The 24,091-nt window shown below is 47.5% G+C and overlaps 1 protein-coding gene across 4 annotated transcripts in view; it reads left to right on the top strand.

Moving 5' to 3' along the window:
- The window catches only part of LOC149353979 (tudor domain-containing protein 7A-like), a 51,951-nt gene that overhangs the window by 508 nt on the left and 27,352 nt on the right, over positions 1 to 24,091 (top strand). The window contains exons 2-7 of one of the 4 annotated variants that reach the window (XM_089577436.1): positions 15,839 to 15,890; positions 17,670 to 17,775; positions 18,283 to 18,429; positions 18,796 to 18,966; positions 20,150 to 20,245; positions 20,995 to 21,107. In XM_089577436.1, coding sequence (XP_089433562.1) covers positions 18,823 to 18,966; positions 20,150 to 20,245; positions 20,995 to 21,107 — 353 coding nt within the window. In that variant the 5' untranslated portion in view covers positions 15,839 to 15,890; positions 17,670 to 17,775; positions 18,283 to 18,429; positions 18,796 to 18,822. Of the gene's footprint in view, positions 1 to 15,838; positions 15,891 to 16,916; positions 16,983 to 17,669; positions 17,776 to 18,282; positions 18,430 to 18,795; positions 18,967 to 20,149; positions 20,246 to 20,994; positions 21,108 to 24,091 lie in introns of those variants that run through there. The other 3 variants (XM_089577437.1, XM_089577438.1, XM_089577435.1) reach the window with 3 other exon arrangements.

Raw genomic sequence — 24,091 nt, 5'->3', positions numbered from 1 at the left:
GTGGATTGCAAGTTGCCGGTGCCGGGCGGGTTTCAGTTCTGGATTTCTAATTACGTTAAGCTCGATCTGTGCATATATCAAGCGTAGAAGGTGCCGATCGGCAAGCCCTGAGGCATCGTTTTTGTTCTGAAGTATGTATACTAGCTAATAGCGCCCTTTATATTTCCCTCGTTAAAAAGTTAGCGGCTTCAAAAAGGTGAGCGAAATGATCCTGTGCCTTTACGTCCAGGTAATGTAAGTGTGCGCAAGTTTGGTTGTATGGTACGGCTGTTGCGCTCTTCGGTCTATTCCTCTAGAGTTCCTGTATATGCTCCCGCAGGGAGCTACCTTTTGGTAGCATATACAGTAACTCTATATTCCTCCGGCGAGTCTGCCTCCGCGCACCGCCGCCGCGAATCTGCGCGTCTTGTGGACCGCGGCCTGGTCAGCGCGCCTCTCAGCGTGCTGACGCATGAACACGTAGGTGGTGGTGGAAACGTTTATTGCCAATGATGTAAATGGTAGGGGCGCCTGGTTTGCCGCAAAAGTTTGCATGATGACGAGAATTGGTCTGGGTATCGGGCATGCAGCAGTATTGGGTATTGAGCAGTCCGGGTTTGTAGTTGTCGCCAATGTGCAGCCTGCGCTATGGTGAGGGACGGAGCGGGGGGTGCGTATTCCCTTCGTTTGTCTCGGTAATACGAGAGAATATCACGGTAGTGCGCGGGCCGCGGGCGAACGGACCGTCGTGTGAATCGCCCTTTAACGCCATTTTAAGTACGTGCGCAGTCGCCTTCTTTGCGCGAGGAACGTGCCGGCCACACAATGGCTCGAAGGGCAACGCGAAAATCGCGAGCCGGCCGCCCTAGAAGCTCGCCAGGAGCAGAACAGCTGTGACAGAAAATACGAGCAGAAACGCTTTATTAAGGCGAAAGCCTTTAATGCCTCATACTGTCGTGAGCAGGGTATGCTAGCAAGTGTGTTCGAGTTCCGGCGAAGAAAAAAAAACTTTATTGAGACTGGGAATCGAACCAGGGCGTTTGGCACTTCAAGGGTAGTCGCTGCCATTCCGCCACGAACACGGTTTGAGCAAGAATAAAGGCAGATGTAGTGAACGCGCGGGTTTCGTGAGTGAAATAAAACAAATGAAAAAATTGCGAGTATGAAAAGAAACAAAAATATAAAGAAATTAGATCAGAAAACACGAGAAATATTAGAGAAAAGGCACATCTAGTGAACGCACGGGTTTCGTGAGTGAAATAAAACAAATAAAAAAATGCAAATATGAAAAGAAACAAAAAATGGCTGAGGCTTAACTTAAGCCTGGAAAATGCGAAGCATCATCGTGTCGCGTAATTTGGAGGCGCACAACCACAGCGACGGCGCGAGGTGGGCCCCCGTTTCTCCACTGTCGTGACGTCATCGTGTCACGTGGTGTGACGTCATGTATCACGTGATTTGGAGGCGCACAACCACAGCGACGGCGCGAGGTGGGCCCCCGTTTCTCTACTGTCGTGACGTCATCGTGTCACGTGGTGTGACGTCATGTATCACGTGATTTGGAGGCGCATAAGCACGGTGAAGGGCTGAAGTGGTAGCTAAAGTAGTATGCTTCGCATAATAATAAAGAAATTAAACTATAAAACATGAAAAATATTAAAAAACACAGACCGCGTGGTCCAGAAGACGCGCAGATTCGCGGCGGCGGTGCGCGGAGGCAGACTCGCCGGAGGAATAGCCCGAAGAGCGCAACAGCCGTGAAAGAAAAAAAGAGGAGAAGGGAGGAGGACGGGCGGCGCTGCGAGGAGGGTTCTGGGACGCCAGCGAGGAAATTGGCGTTTTTTTCGCTGCTAACACTCGCTGTGTAAGGCCCCGCGCGCTACACCGCTGAAGACTTGACACGGTGAGGTAAAGCCACTGACGCCACTGACGCGTTGAGGTGACGATCGAGAGTCAGCCGTTTCTCCGCCAGTTCCTCTCTCCGTGACGCTGATCGCATCTCACAATTAGACTATAATTGGACGCGACACGCTGCGCGATAGCTTCGGGCGATAAGCGGTCGCGTCATGCAGTATATTTGCCGCTAAGCTCTTGTTTCCGTGACGACCGGCCCACAGGGTCTTTCGCGTCGCATTCAGCACAATCACTCAGCGAATATGTGAGGCGCGTACGCCGAGATTGCCGTCGCAACGCATTTCACCGTCCATCTCTATGGCGCTACTGACCGACGCGTAGACACCTACGCGCCGCAACTCGGTGGTGTTTTTTGCACTTGGCGCCAAGTAGGAGACGACACTGCTTATTTTTTTCATACTTTGTTCTTTATTTTTCAATGCTGTCATTCTATTCTGCGCTTCGCACTTTCGCACCGCCCCGATTCACATCACGGGTACTCCCCGCTCTGGGCGGGTTGGCGAATATCGAGAATCGGGCTTAGAGCACTGCACGGGCCTGAATCTGAGGCCCAAGCCCGGCATTGGCCCGAGACCTGAAGCCCGAGCCCGGCCCAGGCCCACTAAATTATCGGTCTAGCGAGCCCGGCCCGGCCCGTGAATCCCGGAGTGAAGCCCAGCCCAGGCCCGGCCCGGCCCGTTTCACAGTAACGCTTGAGGTATATACATGCACACTCTGAGCTAGTAGACTGCTACTAGACCGATAAGAAATTGGCCGAAAAAGGTTCTGAAACCACAGTTTGGCTTGCAGAAAGTTGGTTCTTTTTAACCCAGAAGGAAGTGATTAATCGAGTAGTGCTCGCCAGGCCCTCTTTTGGACAGTGATCTCGTGTAGGTGCCTCAAAGATAAACTCGGAAGTTCCGAAACCCAAATAAAAAGGGCTGCATACGCGCGTATAGACTACTTTGCATTCCCAAATGATTTTAATCACTTATATTTTTCCGCCCGGAAGCAGTGGGATGACATTTTTTTTAGTGAACGTGATCTCGCAGGTTGAACTCACAGCCGAACTGGTCGCCTTTCAGCAGAAAAGACAAGCTAAAAGGCTGAGTAATTCACGGTGTGTGTTTTGAAGACTATAAGCGTCCTAAACTAATATGTCCTTCCAGAATGCATTTCTAATAGTGTATAGGTATGTTTTGGGATGACGAACGATCAACCGCCAATTCATCATCATCATTATCAGCTTGACTACACCCACTGCAGGGCAAAGGCCTCTCCCATGTCCCTCCAATTAACCCTGTCCTTTGTCAGTTGCCGCCACTGTATCCCCGCAAACTTCTTAATCTCATCCGCCCACCTAACTTTCTGCCGTCCCCTGCTACGTTTGCTTTCTCTTGGAATCCACTCCGTTACCGTTAAGGACCAGCGGTTATCTTGCCTTCGCATTACATGCCCTGCCCAAGCCCATTTCTTCCTCTTGATTTCAACTAAGATGTCATTAACCCGCGTTTGTTCCCTCACCCACTCCGCCCTCTTCCGATCTCTTAACGTTACACATATCATTTTCCTTTCCATAGCTCGCTGCGTTGTTCTTAACTTAAGCTGAACCCTCTTTGTTAGCCTCCACGTTTTTGCCCCATAGGTGAGTACCGGTAGGATACAGCTGTTGTATACTTTTCTCTTTAGGGATATTTGTAAGCTACCATTCATGATCTGAGAGAGCCTGCCATATGCACTCCATCCCATTCTTATTCTTCTAGTTATTTCGCTCTCATGATCCGGATTTGCGGTCACTAACTGCCCTAAGTAGACATATTCTCTTACTACTTCCAGCACCTCGCTACCAATTGCGAACTGCTGTTCCCTTGCTGGGCTGTTGAACATTACTTTGGTTTTCTGCATGTTAATTCTTAGCCCCACCGTTTTGCTCTGCATGTCTAACTGATTGATCATGCTTTGCAGTTCTTGTCCTGAGTGGCTTAGCAAGGCAATGTCATCAGCGAATCGCAAATTACTCACGTATTCTCCATTAACTCTTATCCCCAACTGCACCCATTCCAGTCCCCGGAATACCTCCTGTAAGCAGGCAGTGAAGAGCATTGGCGAGATCGTGTCTCCCTGCCTGACACCTTTCCATATTGGAATTTTATTGCTGACATTATGGAGAACTATAGTAGCTCTGCAATCGTTATAAATATCTTCCAATATTTTCACATAACATTCTTCTACATCCTGATTCCGCAATGCCTGCATGACAGCTGAGGTTTCAACTGAGTCAAATGTTTTCTCGTAATCAATGAAGGCTATATATAGGGGTTGGTTATATTCTGCGCATTTCTCTATCACCTGACTGATAGTGTGAATGTGGTCTATTATCGAGTATCCTTAACGAAAGCCTGCCTGATCATTTGGTTGACTAAAGTCCAAGGTTGTCCTGACTCTATTAGCGATTACCTTAGTAAATACCTTGTAGGCAACGGACAGTAAGCTGATTGGTCTGTAATTCTTCAAGTCCTTGACGCCTCCTTCCTTATGAATTAAGATAATGTTAGCGTTCTTCCAAGCTTCTGGTACTCTCGAGGTCACAAGGCATTGCGTATACAGGGTGGCTAGTTTTTGTAGCACAATCTCTCCTCCGTCCTTCAACAAATCTGCTGTTACCTGATCCTCACCAGCTGCCTTCCCTCTTAGCATTGCTCCTAAGGCTTTCTTTACTTCCTCCTTCGTTACTGGCAGGATGTCCCATTGCTGTGCTCGACTGCCTCCTTCAGTAACTTGATGATTACATTCGCTACTGTATAGATTTGTATAGAACTCTTCGGCTAATTCAACTATCTTATCCATATTGCTGATGACATGGCCCTGTTTGTCTTTTAGCGCATACATCTGGTTTTTACCTATGCCCAGTTTTCGCCTCACTGATTTTAGGCTACCTCCGTTCCTTAGAGCATGCTCGATTTTCTCCATGTTAAACTTTCTTACGTCGGCTACCTTGCGCTTATTTATTAACTTCGATAGCTCTGCTACTTCTATCCTGTCTGTGGAGTTAGACGTCCTCATGCTTTGGCGTTTAGGACCAATCAGGACCGGTTAAATTTTACTCTTGCTGGTGGAGAAGATAGCGCGCGAACCACGTGATACATTACAGGGCAAAACACTTGTCATGTCAACCAGGCTGAAGAAGCGAGGAGGGATAGATGTGGTTATGAGATGAGATTTACAAACTCTCGCGAGCTTTTGTGGCTATTTCATTTACGAGACGTTCCGGTACGCTGATCAAAAAGAAAACCAAACGCGCATTAGTTCATGAATTTTCTTGCATGAGGAAAATATAGCAGTAAAATAAAAGCTACGTATTTGGAGCTTAAGTGCCCAAGGGGAGTCAGGCTGTGAGAGACACCGAAGCAGAGGGCTCGGGATAATTTCAACCACCTGAGTTTCTTCAACGAGCAATGATACTACTAAGTACATGGCTGTCATGCTTGCCGCCTAAATAGAAATGCGGCCGCGGAGGCTAGGAGCAAACCCTGGTTCACCGGCTCAGTAATCAAGCGCCTTGACCACTAAGCCACCGCGGCGTGCAAATAAGGAAATAAATAAGTCAATGAATAAAGCTTAGTTTTTTTCTCAGAGCATACTATAACCCACAGCTCATCCGTGTCGCTGCTTCAATGCCGCAGTTGTGTACTTCACTCTGCAGTATTGAATGAATAGTCGGACACCAGCTGTTTCTATATGGACCCAAGCCCAGCTCGAGTCCGCAGCTTTAAGCCCGAGCCCGGCCCTGGCCCGCAACTTCAGGCCCGGGCCCGGCCCAGGCCCGGCAAAACAGATCATGTCTGGGCCCGGCCCGGCCCGCGGGCCGGGCCGGGTCCGGGCCGTCCCGAGCCCGTGCAGTGCACTAATCGGGCTCCTAGTTACGTACCCTAGTCATTAAAAATATAATAGGAAGCATCATGGGAAATAGGCCCACACGTGACAAGGCAGTGGTAGCTCTTAGCCGGATTTCGGTTTCGGTTTTGCTCTCGCTGTGTTGTGTCACGACCAACGCGTCTGCGCTCGAAATTTGAGAAGCGCACACAGGCCATGGAGATTGCAGATTTGTATGTGCCGAGAGGTCAGTGCCTCAGTGCGCCCGTGTGTTTCGCGAAGTGCGGCTGGGTCGTCTGGGCTCCGCAATGAAATGCTGCGTGCCGGGATGCAGGATCGGTACGGATGAACGCCGTCCTGGGGGCCTCATCACAATCACAAACAGAAAACTCTTGCTACTGTCACTAATGGCAGCGCCTGTGAGGTCTCAGTAACGAAAGCTGCATTATTCTACAGGACGGTATCTGCCGTCGTCTTCAGACGAGGGCAGCCACTTCTCGAGCAACGGCGTGAGCCCACAGCACCGCGTCAACTCCGAGCATCGACTCCGAAACCGACAAACAAGCTAACGCCGAGGGCCGGGAGACCCCGCGCTGGGGCAGACGTAAAGCCGTCGGCACTCTGTCGCGACAGCGAGAGAGAGAAATACTTTACTGCTGCATTTCACGCCGGAACCTCGCATTTGCGCGAGCGTATGCGGCGCGACTTGTGCCTCGAGAATAGCGGAGACGGCGGGCCCATGGGCGGGCCGAAGTCCGCCTGCCTGAGAAATGGAATCTTGCACAGCGTGCCGGAGCGCTCGTTAAACACGTCCGTCCGCCGTGAGCGCTCTGGAAGCCACTGCGCCCTTCTTTAGAGGCTCTTTTTCATGGCCTATTCGAGTTGCGCTGAAATAAACGGTACGTATGTTTGTATAACGACGAAAGGAATTCCCTTCCATTCTCTTTATGAACCACAACTGAACATGACGAGGTCTTGGCGCACGTACGTCGCTGTGAAAAATTCTGAATTCTAGCAACATTCAAAGCTGGCATAGCGTACAGCGACGTTAGTTCAAATTTGCGCACCGACTAACCCTTTGATGAAAAGTTTACCTGGAGTTTTCTACAGTGCAACCAAAAACTCGAATGTAATCAACAGAAGTTTTGAGACGCGGAGCCTCAGACAACCTCGAGCTCGGTACGCATTCCGCCAAAGCTGGGCGCTGCGCTTCTACGCTACATCGGAGCACGGACGTTCACTAAAAACCACCGTTGCTTGGCAGTGTGGTAACTGTGGAGGGCCTATGTCCCATGAGTCGTAAGAAAATAACTGTAGCGCAACGAAGACGAACACAAGAGAGGACCACACAGGACTAGCGCTAAACTTCATCTAATTTTATTCACCAACAGCGCAGCAAATATAAGGAAAACCAGGACACATGCAGAGAGGTACCAGTTTCCACACAACACTATCTACAGAATCGTTCAAGATACGCCATTTCCGATTTGAAGAGGCTCACCGACGTATCGCTAACACAAAAAACACCTCTCTTTCTTATATGAAACGCTTCCAATAGTTCCCTTGCCCTTGTATCTTTGCTTTTACCCAAAATCATTATCTCGTGAAACCGTGGTTGACACTTTTTGCAGTACTTGCATCTAGCCTGTGGCAAATGTTCTGCCGCTCAAGGGCATTCATAACACTCAGCGCAATGCTGAGAAAGGTGTGCACCACTTACGTCTTTTACTGACCGGGCGTTCTCACCTGCCCTTTCATCGATGCAACATGCACCATCTAGCCCCCAAAAAGTTCTTCCCATGAGTCAGTGCGCAAAAGGGCCCTCGGCACCGGCGTCAGAGGACAATGGCTTGCAGAGGCTGAGCGCGTGACATCATGCTCCCTCCTAGTTTTTTTCTCCTCCATGACCTTGCGTCGGGCGAAATGATGGCGGCGAATTTTAGCCATTTTTTCAATGGCGGCTCAACGTAAACGTGATGAAACGACAATCTGACATCACTGCGAAATGTGTGCCTATCACGTGCTTTACGTGACATTGTTCCAACCAATCAGATTTTAGGAAGTTACTATTTCCGGTGTGCAGCTATTTTCTCCAAATTAGCAAGTCGAGCGCAAGCTCGCACGGACCACTTGCAGCTTCTTTTCCCTTCACAATCACATATATGTACCAGCCGGGCACCAAGAATAGCGCTGCGAAAAACACATTTTCAATGCCACGTCAAATCGACGTCAACGCGAAAAGTGCTCCTGTAACCGACCCTGATTGACACGCCCATTGACGGCGACTGTCACATCTGCTAGCCAATTAGAGAGGCAATATGGCGCCGACCGTGAATATGAATATCGAATGTGAATATCGAGAATCGGGCCCCTGGTCGCGAGGAGGGTGGTTGACCGCAACGCCTGGCTGGATGCGCTCTCGTGGGAAGACAGCTTGCCGCGTCATCGGAGGGCCTCGACCCAGATATGGCTGGCTATCACCACCAGCTGTCCCTGCGCTTCTCGACTAAGAGCTTGGGGCCGGCGATCAGTACCAGTTCCCTGGGCCAAGCGTTGGCTGCCGCGACGTAAGAGCTGGACAAAGATACGCTCGACCTCCGGGACGGGGTGAAAGACCAGTGCCCGGTCAGAAGGAGAAGTCTGCGCATTGCAGTTGGTAGAAAATTTCCGCATGCGGGTTTGGGAAGCGTCTGGGCGGCACTCATCCTCCCAGTAGTTGTTCGGACAGCACATCATTGAAGTAGGGGCAGAGCTGGTTCTTGAATCAGCGGCTTCAACTGTGACGCAGTGTTTGCAAAGCGCTGGAGACTTGGGAGGTGAACCATGGAGGAAAAAATTGCTGAGGCTCAGCTTGGCTAAGCCTGGGGAATGCGAAGCATATTAGTGGCTAGGCTTGGTAATACATGGCTTTCCTTGGTTGAATACTTGGTCATTTTAATACAACCACTAGAAGCCTTCGTCGTGGGGGAAGACAACGGCATGGCTACAGCGGAACGCCGACTAACCCCGAGACGCGCGTTGGGTGAGCGCCTGGATTGCCACGGAAGCCGCGTCTGCCTGTCCGGTGTAGCGAGCGTTTCACCTACACCGAGTGTGAACGCGCGTTCGAAATGCGCGGGAATGCGCGGGTGTGACGGCTAGGGGTCCCACGGCGACGGCGCGAGGTGGAGGCCGGCTCTCTCATCCGATGTCACGTGGTGTGACGTCACGGTGTCACGTGGCGTGACGGCTAGGGGTCCCACGGCGACGGCGTGAGTGGTAGCTCTAGCAATATGCTTCGCATAAAAAACTGAGGAGGGAGTGGCCGGCGACAACCTTGAAGCCTATAGTCGTAACAAGTAAAGATGTAGTAAAAAAAAGAGTGTGTCCCCCCGTGATTACACCACGTGATAGCTTACGGTAAAATCTAGCCCCGCTGCGCGCGCGCATGCGCAGATTAGCGCGGCAGACTGACTATAGATCAACCTCCTTGCTGTAGACGCCCGCGCCGCGGGTCGCACATACGCGCGCACTAAAACATACCGGAATGAAAACATGAGGGACAGACTCGGAGAGCGAAAAACTGAGAGAGAAAACGGCTTCGTAAACACTCGGCTTGCGAACGCTGGTCGCGTGACGTCACGCGCCCTCCTTAGTTTTTTTTTCCTCCATGAGGTGAACGTTGCAGAGACCGATGATGATGATGTCCTCAGGCTTAATCCCACGCGCGAATCGGTTTTTTATCGGCTTCGTTTTCTCTTTTCGGCGCGTGTTCGCGAGAAATAACATTCGCTAGATTTAGCAATGTATTAAGGATTACTGATTGTTTAAATTCGGCACATGCCTGATGAACCAAAATAGGGGCTAGAATAAAAAAGCGAAACTGACAAAAAGTTATAATATTCTTTATCAGCGCGAAATAGCGAAACAAAGAACGAGGCAAGGCAGACATTCGCGGCGAAGCCGCCGCTGTGCTCAGTGGTTATGGCGCTCGGCAGCTGACGCGAAAGACGGGGGTTCGATTCCGGCCGCGGCGGTCGATTTTCGATGGAGGCGAAATTCTAGAGGCCCGTGTACTGTGCGATTTCTGAGCACATTAAAGAACCCCAGGCGGTCGAAATTTCTGGAGCCCTTTACTACGGCATCCCTCATAGAATGAGTCGCGTTGGGACGTTAAACCGCCTGAAACCAGACGAAGCATCAGCCGATCAAAATTTTGGTATGGGCTAGTCGCTGGCTCATGTTAAGGAAAGTAATATACAGTGCAAAAAACAGGGACAGCAGAGAAGACACAAGCGCCGGTGCTGGCGCCAAGAAAGCGCCAGTCGTGTTGTTTGTGTCTTCTCTGCTGTCCCTGTTTTTTGCGCTGTATATTACTTTTCTTAACAAAAGCATCAGCGCCGAGATTTTGTTGCCTCGTTCTTTGCCTCTGCCTTTCGCACTGTTGCTGTAGGAATTCTAACCCACTGGCCCAGTTTTTTTACCTCTAGAATTTGACTGCAAGTCACCTCGAGGCATTTAGCGATATACCAGGAAGGAAAAACTGATGTAGGTGTTTTTTTCTTCACACAAAAAGAAAACCGAGTTGACTGCACGACGTTCTCACAGCCATCGTCGCGGTCACCTGCCTATCATCGCTCATGAAAATTCATGGCTCGACCAAACTGCGCAATGGGGCGAAAAATTCCCACTGATCTCTATTGATAGGATCTTCTTAGAGCATGTGGGTGACCCGCGTAGTTCGGTGGTTCACTGGTTACCGCTGCCGCGTCGGCCCTGCCCACTAGCAAGTGCTGGGGGTCTGGATTACCGTTCTCCTCAACGGCCTCCTACGGCTCCTCCGAGTGGTTTTCAATGAAATCAACTATGGGATTAAATTTACAGGCGCACGCCATGTGCTATAGGTTAGCTGCCTCTTCATAGTGAACATTCTGCAGAGAACAAGACGCAGTCTCACTCTCGGTGGACTCCGCAATCACGCCGTTACCATAGGGATATAGGAATTAATTAAATTATACAAGGAATAGGCATAGAGGCGCCGTAGTGAAAGGCTTCAGGGGAATTTCGACCATGTGGGATTAATTAACACAGCACACGGGCCCCTTCTGCATTTCGCCACCACTGCAACCCTGCTGCGGCGGCCAGCATTTGATCCCACTTCCGCGTGCTCAGCAGTCGGGCACCGTAATCACAGAGCCACCGCAGCTGCATGGTGCACCAGGCTATTTAAAAAAACTGGTTCAGAGGTTTGGGTTCGGATACGCCAAACGTGGCTAGGAGGAGAAGGAGCTCCTAGACAAAGGTAAGGCGCATGAATTCCTGCAGGCGCTTCGTGCCTCACTCGCGCACTTGAATGGAATACACGACAAAAGAGCACGCCTCTTTTCTGAAGTTTATTCGGGGTGCACAGGATTTCAAAACACATTATTGGTCGGCTGTCGTGCGCACATTCATTCGCAGGGTTAAGCTGCGAAGGCTCATTGTTTACTTTTAGCGTATTTTCGCTCTCATTCCCATGAACGAAACCGAAAATTTACTCGAAGAATAACAGCCACAATGCTCGAATGGACAGCGCGCGAGGAAGCATTCGAAAAAAAAAATGCAACAGTTTAAATGGCCCTGACCAGGTTTTCGACACTTTGGGCAAAAAAGCACATACGCCATGGGGCTGAGTCGTCTTCGCAAAATATCCGAGTAATGTTCCGCGCAAAACCTGATGAAAATTCACCCCAAACACTACTCGCGCTCAAAGAAGAAGCCACGTGTTGTGAGCGTTGTGAGCGTTGTTAGCCGGGTGTTCACGCGTGTAGCATCGCCATGGTCAGGCCTCTGCCGTCGCGGCGAGTTGTCGTCAAATGGGGAATCGTTCGCGCTTAAACTTATCGAATCGTTGCTGTCACAGCCTGCTAACATTGAGGAAGAATCGCTGATTTTCGATGCTCCCTTCGACATGGTGCTCTCACAGCGATTCACATTTCGCACAGCGTGACACGGCAGCAGGCGCATGCGGCTCGATAGCCGTGTGGTCATCACTGACGTTAAGCAAACCAGCTCTCCGGGACGAGCTCGGGAGTTTCGATTTCGATTAAGGCTTTTTGCTTATTTAAAGTTATCGATTGCGTAATGTAAAAAAAAAGAACTTGCGTACTTGTATGGAAAGTATTCAGCAATATAAATCAACCTTTAACTCACTGCGGGCAGAAAATCGCCGCAGATAGCCTTTAACTGTAAAGGAAAAATTCAGAGGGGGGCACTTAGTTGACCTAAAGTGCGGTGAGGCGAAAGCCTTAAGCGCGGTGTTGCTGCTTTTGTCACTGATGTGTGGTTAAGATGTTAAGCTTCGCCTATGAGAGTGAAACGCGACAGCGTCTTACAACGCTGCCAGGGAGTCCATAGAACGCCATCGCCCGTTCGGTTCTACACCTTGCTTGTTGGTAAATTGGTTTTTGAGGAAAGGAAATGTATCCGTTTCGCATACCTCGGTGTACACCTGAACCTCGGCGTAACGGGAAGGGAGGAAGATAGGAGTGAACGAAGACACCGTATTCACTAGAAGCGCCTTTGTTCATTCCAAACTGTCGAGCTTGCATGGCGGAGTGGTTGCTTGTTTCGCACTCCTGAGGCCGGGGTTCGATTCCCGAACTCGACCAATTTCCTACTCGGTTTTATTTATTTGTCTGGCCTGACTACAATTGTTAATTAGACTAATTGGTTAATTAGGCAGTTAACTAAACTCATTCCATCACTTGGAGCATCACTATACGATCCCTTTAATTGGTTGCATGGTTACTAGCCAAAGTACAATTGGCCCCGTTTGAAATTCGCGCAGTGTGACGTCACCCCCATTTCGACCAATTGAAAAGCATGACATTTCTGCTTACAACGACAAGGCATTAAAGGCTTCCGCCTTAATATTATTTTCTCCCATTAAGGTTTTTGCTGTTACTCTACCATAGTCCCCCCCCCCCCCCCCGCACGAGCTACGACGAGTACGAGGCAGAAGACAAAGAGGAATGGCACGTAGTTTTCGTTCCATTCCCGTTTGCACCTCCTAGCATAGGACTCTTCGCAGAGAGAACGTGACGTACGTGGCACTCTTTCGGCAGGAAACTTGGCGACCCCATCTTCGATCCCCCAAGGTGTGTCGGCTGGTCCCAGGGTCATCTTCTTGGCACCACGGGCACGGCCTTCGTCCCTTGCGTCGGCATTAACTTCTGGCGAAAGGAACGTGCAAATCTGCGCCCGCGCTACGTCTTCCTTTTGACGGCAGCGGATCGTCGACATATTCAAGCCCCTCGTCGGCTTGGTTCGACACTCCGTCTAGGCTCTCTCGGAGCTCTACTCCAGGGACGGTCATCACCACCACTTTCCAGGCCGAGGGTAGCCGTTGCTTTGGAGACTTCACAAGTCATTGATCGAGTTCTATCGCATAAATTTCTCGGAGTTTATTTCCACGAAAATTTTGATTGGTCTGTTCATACAAACCATGTGCGCACTAAAATATCGCGTTCTATTGGCTTACTTTGCAAGTTAAGGCCACTAATTCCAATCTGGCTTTTTATACAACTTTACTACTCATTAATTCAATCACATATTCATTACTGCCTGCTCGTATGGGGAACTACAACCAAAACCAACTTGGACAGCATCCATGTGCTACAGAAAAGGGCTTTAAGGCTCATAGAGCGAACATCCGGGCTCTGTCATTCAGCACCGCTATTCAGGAAACATAAGCTCCTAACCGTTCGAAATATACTGCATCAAAAACTAGCCCTCACAATATATAGTAACATGAAGACCAACCATGGGCGTCCGGAGGGGGGGGCAAGGGGGGGCGGCTGCACCCCCCTGGAAAATCACTCACTCGAACCGTGAGTGATGGCCGCACGCCAGGGGCGGTGGTGCGCTCAGTCAAAAGGGTAAAAGCAGCCCCGCATGGTCACATCTGCGAAATGCCGCGTCCGGGCGTGCGTCGTTCCGCCGTTTTCAGACCACGCCATCGTTAGCTCTACTGAAGGGCGACCTGTTCCAGACATACAGCGGCACCGGCGAGCATGTGTTTCGAGCCGCCTTGAGATGGGTGTCTGTTTCTTTGATCTCTAGAGAGATAGCGACACGGAGGCAGACAGTGCACGGGGCATCTTGTTTTCGCCTATCGTTACGCCGGTCACTGATGAATTCTTAAGGAGGGAAGGTAAAATCAGCCGTGTCCACCCCCGCTTTGTCGGGCTGCTCAGGGGCAAGCGGGCGATGAGTTGGCGCCGCCGCCGCTCGCTGTCTCCTCCGATCCACGGGTAGCGCAGTTCGGTAGAAGCGCCGCTTTCAGAATCTCCGGCAAAGGGGATTAGCTGCTTTTGTTCACGGCGACGCAGTCTCCCGAGGCGCCCCCACACCAGCGTTCTTTGCGTCTTCTGCGAAAACCAGCGCCTTTGGTCAACGCAGCCCGATGGTGCCTGCCTGGCTCGCCTGTCACCTCTGGCTGGGCCTCAAATCACAACAGCGCCCATGTACTGTGCGTGTCAGTGCATGGTAAAGAGACCCAGGTGGTCGACATTACCCGGAACTCTGTACTACTCCATCCCTCATAGCCTGAGTCGTTTTGGGGCTCTGAACCCCATAAAAACACAAAAACAAATTTTCCGACTGGAGTGGCGAGTGTCCCTTCCCCTCGGAAGTTGCGCGGCGTTCCTTTCACCCCCAAAGTGCGCATTCGGGGATACTGCGGCAAGTAAGCCCTTGCACGTGTGCGCGCCTCTGTGTTTGTGCTTGGGTGTTTTTAGTGGCCGGTTGTCAGCGAAGCTGAGAACAACCAAGACAGCGGACGAGAAAACGACGAGCGGAGAGCAGTGTGTGTGCGGTTGCTCGACTGTGCGGATGCGCAAGCAAGATGGAGCGAGGTGTATGAAGCTGCGAGCGTGCATTTATCTTGTAAATAAGTTTTCGTTGTATATATAGTCATCTTTTGTTTTCAACGTACGCGTTCAACAGTTTTTCCAATCAATGTGTATGATGAGTGTGCACCGAGAGCGTGTAATGAAGCACAGAAGTGAATTTATCACACGTGTAATTACGCAATTCGCCCAGAAAAATCCGAGGCGCCTACAGTTGCTGTTCAAGGAAGACTGACTGAGTGACTGTAGTTGCGTGTTTGTGAACATATTGTGCTGTGTGCTGGTCATCAATCCGGGTGAGTCGAGAACCCGTATGCAGCAAGACTGAGCACTCTTCTCCACGAAGTGATATAGCATCTTTTTGCATTTTTATTAATTTTAGTTGTTTCTTCGTTGATAAACTCCAATGTACCTCTCCTAGCCGCGCTTTAATTTGCTGTTTGTAATTTTTCTTTCATGTGTGCATTTTGTTTAATTTTTATTTATATATAAATAAATAAATTTACTCCGCAAATAGCGCCTTTCTGCTACGAACATACCCCCCCCCCCCCCCCCGGGGCACCAACGGGGCCCCCCCCCTGCAAAAAATTCTGCGGACGCCCTTGAGACCAACCCTGCCACCTTCTCCAAGCAATACCTCGAGAAAAATCACTCCCACAACTTACGAAATAATGCGTGCAGAAAAACAAAGCTGCGAACAAATTACGGTACCCAAATACTATCTTATTGTATACCAGAGTTCTTAAACAAACATCCTTTTATCAGACAAATGTTAGACGAGAATACCGCAACCATTGCTTTTAAGAACACTCTCCTTGATTATTTACTGTCACTGCAAACTTAGACTGATAGCGTTTTTTTTTGTTTTTTTTTTGTGATGAAAACTCTGTGCATATTTGCTTGCCTTTTAAGTTTTTAGACTTGTGCTTTATGCCGTTTTAAGAAACATGTTAAAGAAGTTTTCCTTTTTTTTTCTCAGAATGCCTTTTCACATGTATAATGTGCTCTTTAAATAAGATGTTATAGTCCTCTTTGAATCTTCCTCTGTGTGCTGTGCCGGTGCTCGCACTGCATTGTCTGAACAAGTGTCAACTTCTGGGAGGGGGGGGGGGGATGGGGGGGATGGCGCTTTGTCAGGCATCTCACTGCCTTTTCGCCATTCTCCCAGACACTTGTACCTGTCTGAATAAACTTCTTATCTTATCTTATCTTATCTTATCTAGAAGCCATCCCTGCCTCGAAGATCAGTCAGCCATGTTCCCGGCGCCCACAACGGTAATTGATTTTCTTACCCTTTTCATTCCAGCTGGGGTGCGTGGATGATACGTATACATATATATAATTCTCGAGTACTGCGGATTATCAACCTCGATCGACAGGGGTTAATTTAGAGAGAACATCACGCTGGGCGAGTTGTGCATGACTATTGATAAGCTATTAGGCTACTGATCGTGGTTAATGTTCCCGACGGCACTGCTTACTTCCCTACAGCCAAATTTTTGGAATGTGGTCTACAAAGCACCTTACCAGTGCCGGTGTAGATTTCTGCGCAACCTTTGGAGTGGCAGTCGTATTTGCACTCTGAAACTGCTGCTGATTCTTGGTATCGAGATAATGCTTGCTATGATTTTTCCTTGGAAAATTCCACCTTTTCTTTCTTTAAGAGAGAAAGTTAATTTTAATGAGGAAGAAGGCGGAGCGGTCGGCAGAGTCACAAGGGGAAAAGTGGAATTGCAGGCAAGATAGAGGCAGAAACGGAAGGTGGTGAAATATCCACGCGCACACTGGCCGGAACTTGTCTCTGGCGGAGATTCTAACGCACAGCAGTTCCGTAAATGCTGAGTTTCCACCGCAGCATATATGGTGTCGACGCTAACTTTAGCCAAGGGTTAAAAAATAAAATATTTGAGGTTGACCAGGGAAACCACTTACTTAAATCTACCAACCGGCTTGCGCATCATAGGCAATTTTTTGTTTTGGAATTAATTAATTAGCAATTTAGATAATTTTTCTAAACGCGTAAATATTAACTTCAGACAGAAAATGTGAACAGAAAAGTTGAAGAGCACCTTCAGAAACCACCATTCCATTTATTTGCGGTAAAGAAAACCTCACGTGTATCTTTTTTCCGAGCTCCAAAGAAAGCCCGCGAAATACAAAAAAAAAAAAAAAATCGCGTGACTAGCGCATTCGCGTGCCACGATTGTGCTGCTCTCAAACGTGGCTTGAGTGAACGAAATCAGCTGTTGGCAGGGCGCGACGACCTCAATGTGCCGGCAGGCCGATATGTCAACGGTGGTTGCGGCGCCCGCGCGAGGCAAGTCTCCAAGCGGGACGATGCAAGCGGCAGCGAACGCGCCGCGCATTGTGAGCTATGATCGACATCGTGAAGGCTTTGTACCCGAGCATTTTTCTGTCCACATCGCATTGCTGATGCATGTTTTTGGTGATAGGGCGGACGGTTAAGTGTTCGTGCACGTATCTTGGAATTGGCAAGCTGTAAGGTGTGCGCGCGTATATTACCGTATTTACTCGCATAATAGGCGCATAATTGGCGTCTGCTAGCAAACGTGTGAATACAGTATTGATCACAGTGCGAAGTTCGGGGTGCGCCTGTTATGCGCGGAAAAAAAAAACTGGTTTTTCACGACCGAACTGGGGGTGCGCCTATTATGCGAGTAAATACGGTATCCCCACTCGTTGCGCATTGCGCGAGCCGCAGTCGCGATGGGAAACTCTTCTCCGCGTTTATGACATCGAGTAACGCTGATTTCTTTAAGCATTTTCAGTGTGATTTCATGTGCGTTTATTTCTTATTTTGGTTTTTGTTCTGCACTGTCCTTTCCATTCTTGCGAAAGCTACATGTAATGAAAACCTGGATGTAACGAAAAACCTTGGACTTTTTTGAATTTCGTTATACCAGGTTTATGCACATGCCGTAGTGCACATCTATGCAGCAATTTTTTTTGCTTATGGTTTCCATTACCGTATTCAGAGGACACCACCTCATCCTTTACCCATTGTATAGCATTGACCGGAGTTCTCCCACCCAGGTACTGACGACCTGTTCTGTGCAGACTACTTGCTAAAGTGCCCCGACGTGTTCTCCTATCGCTGGCTGAGCTGAACCATTTCGTCAAATGAGGAACACGATGGCAGGTTGGCAGATAGATAATAACCGAATAAACTCGTGTCAGGGCCGCACTTTTATTTTATTTAAATTCGGTTGTTAAGTTTGAAGGTGCAGGCGATCTATTATATATTTGAAAACAGGGATTATTACAAGAGATTATATGGTAGACTTCCCCATGTTGTTGCTTTGCAGTTGTTTGGTAACGGGAACTTGTCGATACAACAGGTTCACACTTTATTGTTCTGCAAATCTCATTACCTCGCTGCAGACTGCTGCTGCCTCTAGAGATTCAGTGCATGATATGTTACTTTCTGGTGATGTTGGCTTGGTGCCTTTGTGCATGTTTTGATGGTGTTAGAGCAAAGATATGCAAGCTGCTTTTGTATGTATTTGTCAATGGTGTTAACGTGAAGTACGTTTGCTGTAGTTTAACGGGAGTCACCATGCAGGCGGTCTACCATTAGGTGCATGCTTGTGTGCTCCCTGTGCTCCACGGGAGCAAGATGACTTCATATCTCTGAAAATTTCTGCAGAATGGTCACGGTGTGCTGAGCGACCGCAGCAGCAGCTCTGCAAGCAGCTCTACAGGGGAGCCGGGCCCAATCGCCGACTATGTCGATGTGTTCGTGACCTGTGTCACAAGTACTGACAACGTGTTCTTCAGGTTCATCGACTACGACGTAAGTGTAATTTGGAGTTCTCTCTGTAGTTGATGTTGATCTGAACTGTACGTAACACTGCCGAAAAGGGTTGCTACGGGCTTTATTTTACGATAAATGTAAAGGACTGGGTGGTGGTCCGGGTTGCTGGGTACTGAAGGTGCAGTTTGGCCTTCAGGCCTGCTTGCTCGTCATGTGAAAGTGTGTTATTTTTACCCCAAGCTTGGATCTTGCAGTGTGCTTGAGCAAGACTTGTGTGGTGTGTTTACCCATGATGCGCAGGAGTCGCCACTGGCATTGCAGTGTTTTGCCTCTCAAAGGTCAACAGACAGCCATTCGGTGTCGCAAAGAGCATGTGCATTGTGTTAATCTGCTGTTGTTGGGCAGGCGCAGTACAACCAGCTTCTGGAAGACATGGCTGCCTTCTACAATGGCCCTGCGGGAACAGCAGCCATCCGGGGCAGCGTCGAAGTTGGTGAGGGGAAGCTATGCGTCACATTGCACGAGGGGTGCTGGCTGCGAGTGCAGGCTGTCGCTCTCCACGATGAAGGAGAGAGGGTGAGAGAGCTTCTCTTGGGCAGCTTGGCTGCTCTTCTCTGTTGTTCCTTAAAGATGTGCTGAAGAAAGGCCCCCCTCCACCATCTCTCTCTCTTCCTCAAGATTGCAGCTGCAGGCACCTTAACAATTTGATTGCAAACCCAAAGCAGGTGTGTTCTTCTTCGTTGGCTGTGTTTCATATGGTGCCGTGCCACTACATTGGGGTTCCTTTTGTTATAATTAATGGCTTGCTTTGTGTTACGAGGACTGCTCTTCAGTAAAATTCTAGAGAAGGCTTAAATTTTAATTCTTGATCAGTACACTGAAATTTTAGTTTTTAACCTCTGAGCACCATTTATTGAAATATTTCTCTGGTTTTGCTACTTCTAGTTACCGAGCACTTAGTACTTTCCTGTAGCAAATTTGTGCAGGAAGCTTGTCAGCATATGTGCAGCTGCAGTGCAGTTGGAAGTTGAACTGTTCACATGAGCGCCATGCGTCAAGACGACAAAAAAAAGAAGGAAGCTATTTTGGCTGCTAATAGGCTTGGGCAACATGCTCGTAGCTTTCAATTATAAAAGTGTCACTTGGAGTCAATGTTAGTGTAGGAGTACGTCAGTACATAAGACTGACCCTTGCTATTTGTCTGTTGTAAAGAGGTTGTAAACTGAATTTAGAATCTGCACAAAGAAAAAAAGTGCTCCCCGAAGATTTCAGAATTGTGACTTCACTAATAAATTTTCTAAGACCTGCTCCCCCTTTCGTTCATGTTTCTTGTTCTCATCATCATTTGCTCATGCTCACTGGTGGCGCTCAGTTTACAAGCCAGCTGTGTTGACCTTACTAGCCCAAAGCAGGCATGGCACCCCATGTTGGAGATGAAAATTGCTATAAGTCTACAAGACTGTTGCATTCCTTCCTGGAAGCAGCACTTCACTGCTTTCAAAAGAATTCCCTGGAGCAACAGTCATTGAACATACTGGAGCATTTCAATGGGAGGTTTCATAGTTTAGCTGAAAAAATTATTTGAAAGTGATCTTCACTCAAGCGCCATTTTCCTGCTCTACAAGACATCCTTTACTGCTTTTTTTTTTCATAGCTGGCTTGTCGTGAGTGAAAAATGTGGTCATGGTGTTTTTCTTAAACAGGGCAGCGCTTAAACGAGTGTTGGACTGGTTGACATTCCGCTCGTCTCGGGTTGCAGGTCGAGTGCTATTTCGTTGATGAGGGCATCACCAGCTTCCTTACACCAGGAGCCTTGTTGGAGCTGGACGCTGCCTTTGCCCTGCTTCCTTATCAGGTGAGGGTAATGCACGTGGTGACAGTGTCTCTCTCGGTGAGTTGAGCTCAAAGGGGACTGAAAATATGTTTGAATGTTGCAAGGTTGCAATTTGCAAGAGCCTTTTCAAACCTTTTGCAGTTCGCAGGACCAAAGCATCAGGTGTATTGCACGCATCAGACTGGGTTGTTGGGAAAGCCTTTGGTTCCGCCCTTGGAGGGCTTTTTGGGTTCCCCTAGCACTCGTATACATGCATACCTCAACCCTTGCCTTTCCTTCACCTACTTTATTTCGGGGCTGATTGTTTTGAAATTGCTCATAGTAAACTGTTGCAGTGTACAGCCAGTCACTGAATTTGGGCATTTGTTGAGGGGCCATGCAGCTCTGTGTTCGTTAAACAGAAAGGGATGGAAGCCAGGAAGACGGGGTTCCCTAAGGCCAAAAAAGATTCAGAACGCCTGGCATGTAAAAAGCTTTATTTACGGGACACCCTTTCGTGTTTGACTTGCCGTCGAATTTTCAGTTACGATGTTTAACTACAGTTAGAGCATCTGGTGGTCAAACATCTCTGGTGTGGCTATTGCTGCTAAAAAGAATAAGGAACCAACTACATTGTGTGTTCGGAATTTACTGTCTGTCTTCTTAAATGATGTGCTCTATGAGCTAGCTCTGAGAGGCCGACCTTTGTGTGAGAGAGGGATTTTGTGCTGACGTTGGGTGGTGGTGAGAAAAGCTTTGACATTCTGCCATGTTCTCTTTGTTGCTTGCAGGCAATGCCGTGCCGACTTGATGGGCTTGTTGAGTATGCCGACTGTGACGGTGTTGCTGACATACTCAGTGATGTGCTCCTGGGAAAGACTCTGGTGGCAGAGATCATAAATATGTGAGCCAGGGACTGTGGGCAGTGCAGGCTTCCTGTTCATGCATTCATTTGTGCATGCATCTGTGCATGTGTTTGTTATTTACATAGGCATGTGACCTCTGTGCTTTGTGCATGTGTTTGTTGTTTACATAGACATGTGACCTCTGTGTGCTACGATAGCTTTAAAAAAATAAATCTTTACTGTTGTGGTGTTCGCTGTTAAGTTTCCAGAAGCAATCAGATTGCGGGATGTACTGTGTATTGTTGGCTTTATGGCAAGGAGGAAAGGGGGGGTGGGAATAAGGTGTTGGACCAAAAATATTTATCAATGAATGCACTGTTGCTTCAACGAACATGCATCGGAGATTCGAAATTATGCCATCTCATACCTAGACTTCTGCGAATATTCAGTAACTTCGAATATTCGGTCAAATAACAAAGCATTCAATATTTTATTCAGTTCGAATCTTTGGGGGTTCTTAAAGTATTCATCTCGAGCCACTGTTTCTTGAACTCTTGCCTCGCGTGGTTTCAGTTTAGTCTACCATCCTCCGGGATCCCACCGCGGCGCACACAGGCCTACATATTAATCCTAAGCAAGTCATTGTGCAGTTATGCAGTGTGTTGTAACATTATTGTGATGAGATTGCAAGAAATTTTACTGCAGGGAGCTTGATAATTTGTATGCTGTATGTTTTTCTTTGTACAGTTAAACCTGGTTGTGACTAAACTGAAGAGAGTCCAAAATTTTTCGTTACATTCAAGTTTTTGTTGCATGCTGTTTTCGCGAGAAGAGTCTAAATCAAATCAAATCAAGTTTATTTCATAGTTACAGTACATGGTTATTGGGTATATATACATCAGGAGGCCCAAAAGTCGAAACTGCAAATAGGGCCTCCTATGGCTACATGAACATAGTACATAAACCGGCGCATGCGCAACAATCCGAGGTAAAAAAAAAGAAAAACGAAAGGGAAATAAACAGACAAAAAGGAAAAGTGTACAGCAAATGAATGTTACATAGTGATTGCAAACACAACAATGTTATTAAACATCTAAGGATTCAAACAAGTGGTGTTTTAACATTTTTTTGAATTTGTACATTGGGGATTTCAGTGAAGGGAGCAAATTATTCCAAGCGGAGGTGGCAAAGAACGATGTAGTTTGCTTTCCATAATTAGTCCATACTTTTGGCAACAATAAATTGTTTGACAAAGCAAAACGCGTGACGTTATTATTAGTAATTATATTTTCAGGGATAAAATTAATGCATATATGCTTATTCATAACTTTGAAAAGAAAAACCAGGACCTGAAATTTGTGTAGATGTTCAAGGGGCAACACATGTAGTGAATAGAACAAAGGTGCAGACGGCTGGGTATAGGAAGAGAAAGTGATGATTCTAAGTGCTTGTTTTTGCATAGAAATGAGTATAGAAAGATGAATTCTGTATGTGCTACCCCATGAAGTGATACAGTAATTAATATGGGAGTGTATGAATGCGTAATAGGTTGAAAGCAACGTATGTAAGCTAAAGAACGGCCTTGTTCTGATAAGAGCCCTTATTCCGAAACGAACTTTATTAACAATGCAGGCAACATTATGATTAAACTTTAGGTTTGAGTCAACAATCACACCTAGAAATGTAGCAGAATGTGTTTGCAGTATGGAAACATTGTTGATAGATATTGATAAGTGTGGAGTAATTTTTCCTTCAGGGGCGTGAAATGCCACAAAATTGGTTTTAGACGGACTAATTTTAATACAGTTAGCGTGACTCGTTTTCTAAGGATAGCAGCAATGAGTCAAGATTTGTGGTTAATTCAGAAGACGTGTTACCAGTAGCCATGATGGTTGTGTTGTCAGCGTACAAGAGACATTTGGTTGTATTTAAGTAAGTCTGAAGGTCATTAATATAGGTTAGAAAAAGGAGGGGACCTAGAATTGAACCTTGGGGCACTCCTTTATTAATTAGTCTATGAGATGACAATACACCTTCAATACACACACTCTGGTACCTGTCGGATAAATAACTTTTGATCAGGTTCAACGCCGGGCCTGTAATACCATAGCTTTCAAGTTTAGAAAAAAGAATGTAATGATTAATATTATCGAAGGCTTTGGTATAGTCTATGAAGACAGCGCCGGCTATCATACCGCTGCCAAGTTGTGTTTTGATCCAGTCAAAAAAATATAAGAGGGCACTTTCCATTGAATGACCACATCTGAAACCGAATTGAAAAGGAGACAAGATATTAAATTTGGCGTAATAGGAATGTATTTGTATTTCTAGTAACTTTTCTACAACCTTGCTTAAGAAGGGAAGTATAGAAATAGGGCGGTAATTCTGCATTTGTGATCGGTCGCCTTTCTTAAATATTGGAACTATCTTAGCCCATTTTAATTAAGAAGGGAAAACTCCTGTTTCAAAAATGACATTGATAACGTGACAGAGAGGCTCGCAAATAAGGTGCTTGACACTTTTAATATGGGAAGAATGTATACTGTCTAATGCAGCACCTGTGTTATTTAGGTTGCTTATTACACCTAAAACTTCCTGAGGCGTGCATGCTCTTAGAAAGAAGGACTGCGGCTGATGTGATAAAACAGGAACTTCAATGCTTTGAACTGTTTCAGAGGAGGAAAAATATTCACAAAATGCATCGCTATCGGTAAGGGGTCACGCAGAGCTGAATCATCTTTCTCAATAGTCTTAATAGATTGTTGACTAGGTCTCGTGTTTATGAATTGATTGATCAGTTCCCACTTTCTTTTCGCATTACTACTGCATTCGATAAGCTTGGTTTCAAAAAACTTTTTTTTGCATTTTTAAGAGACTGGTTTATTTGTTCAGATAGAATCTTGTAGCGATGTAAAAGATGCATATTAAACGGTTGTTGTTTTGTTTTTCTATATAAGTTCTCTTTTTTCCTCAGGGATTCCAGTATATGTGGGAAAACCCAGGGGCAGCGAGGTGCGCGATACCTTTTGGTCGTTATGTCTTG

Source organism: Amblyomma mixtum, chromosome 3, assembly GCF_055824585.1.
Source record: "Amblyomma mixtum isolate Tamu chromosome 3, ASM5582458v1, whole genome shotgun sequence".
Classification (NCBI taxonomy): domain Eukaryota; kingdom Metazoa; phylum Arthropoda; class Arachnida; order Ixodida; family Ixodidae; genus Amblyomma; species Amblyomma mixtum.
Note: the sequence above shows the minus strand (reverse complement) of the source record. Positions and strands in the feature narration are given on the sequence as shown.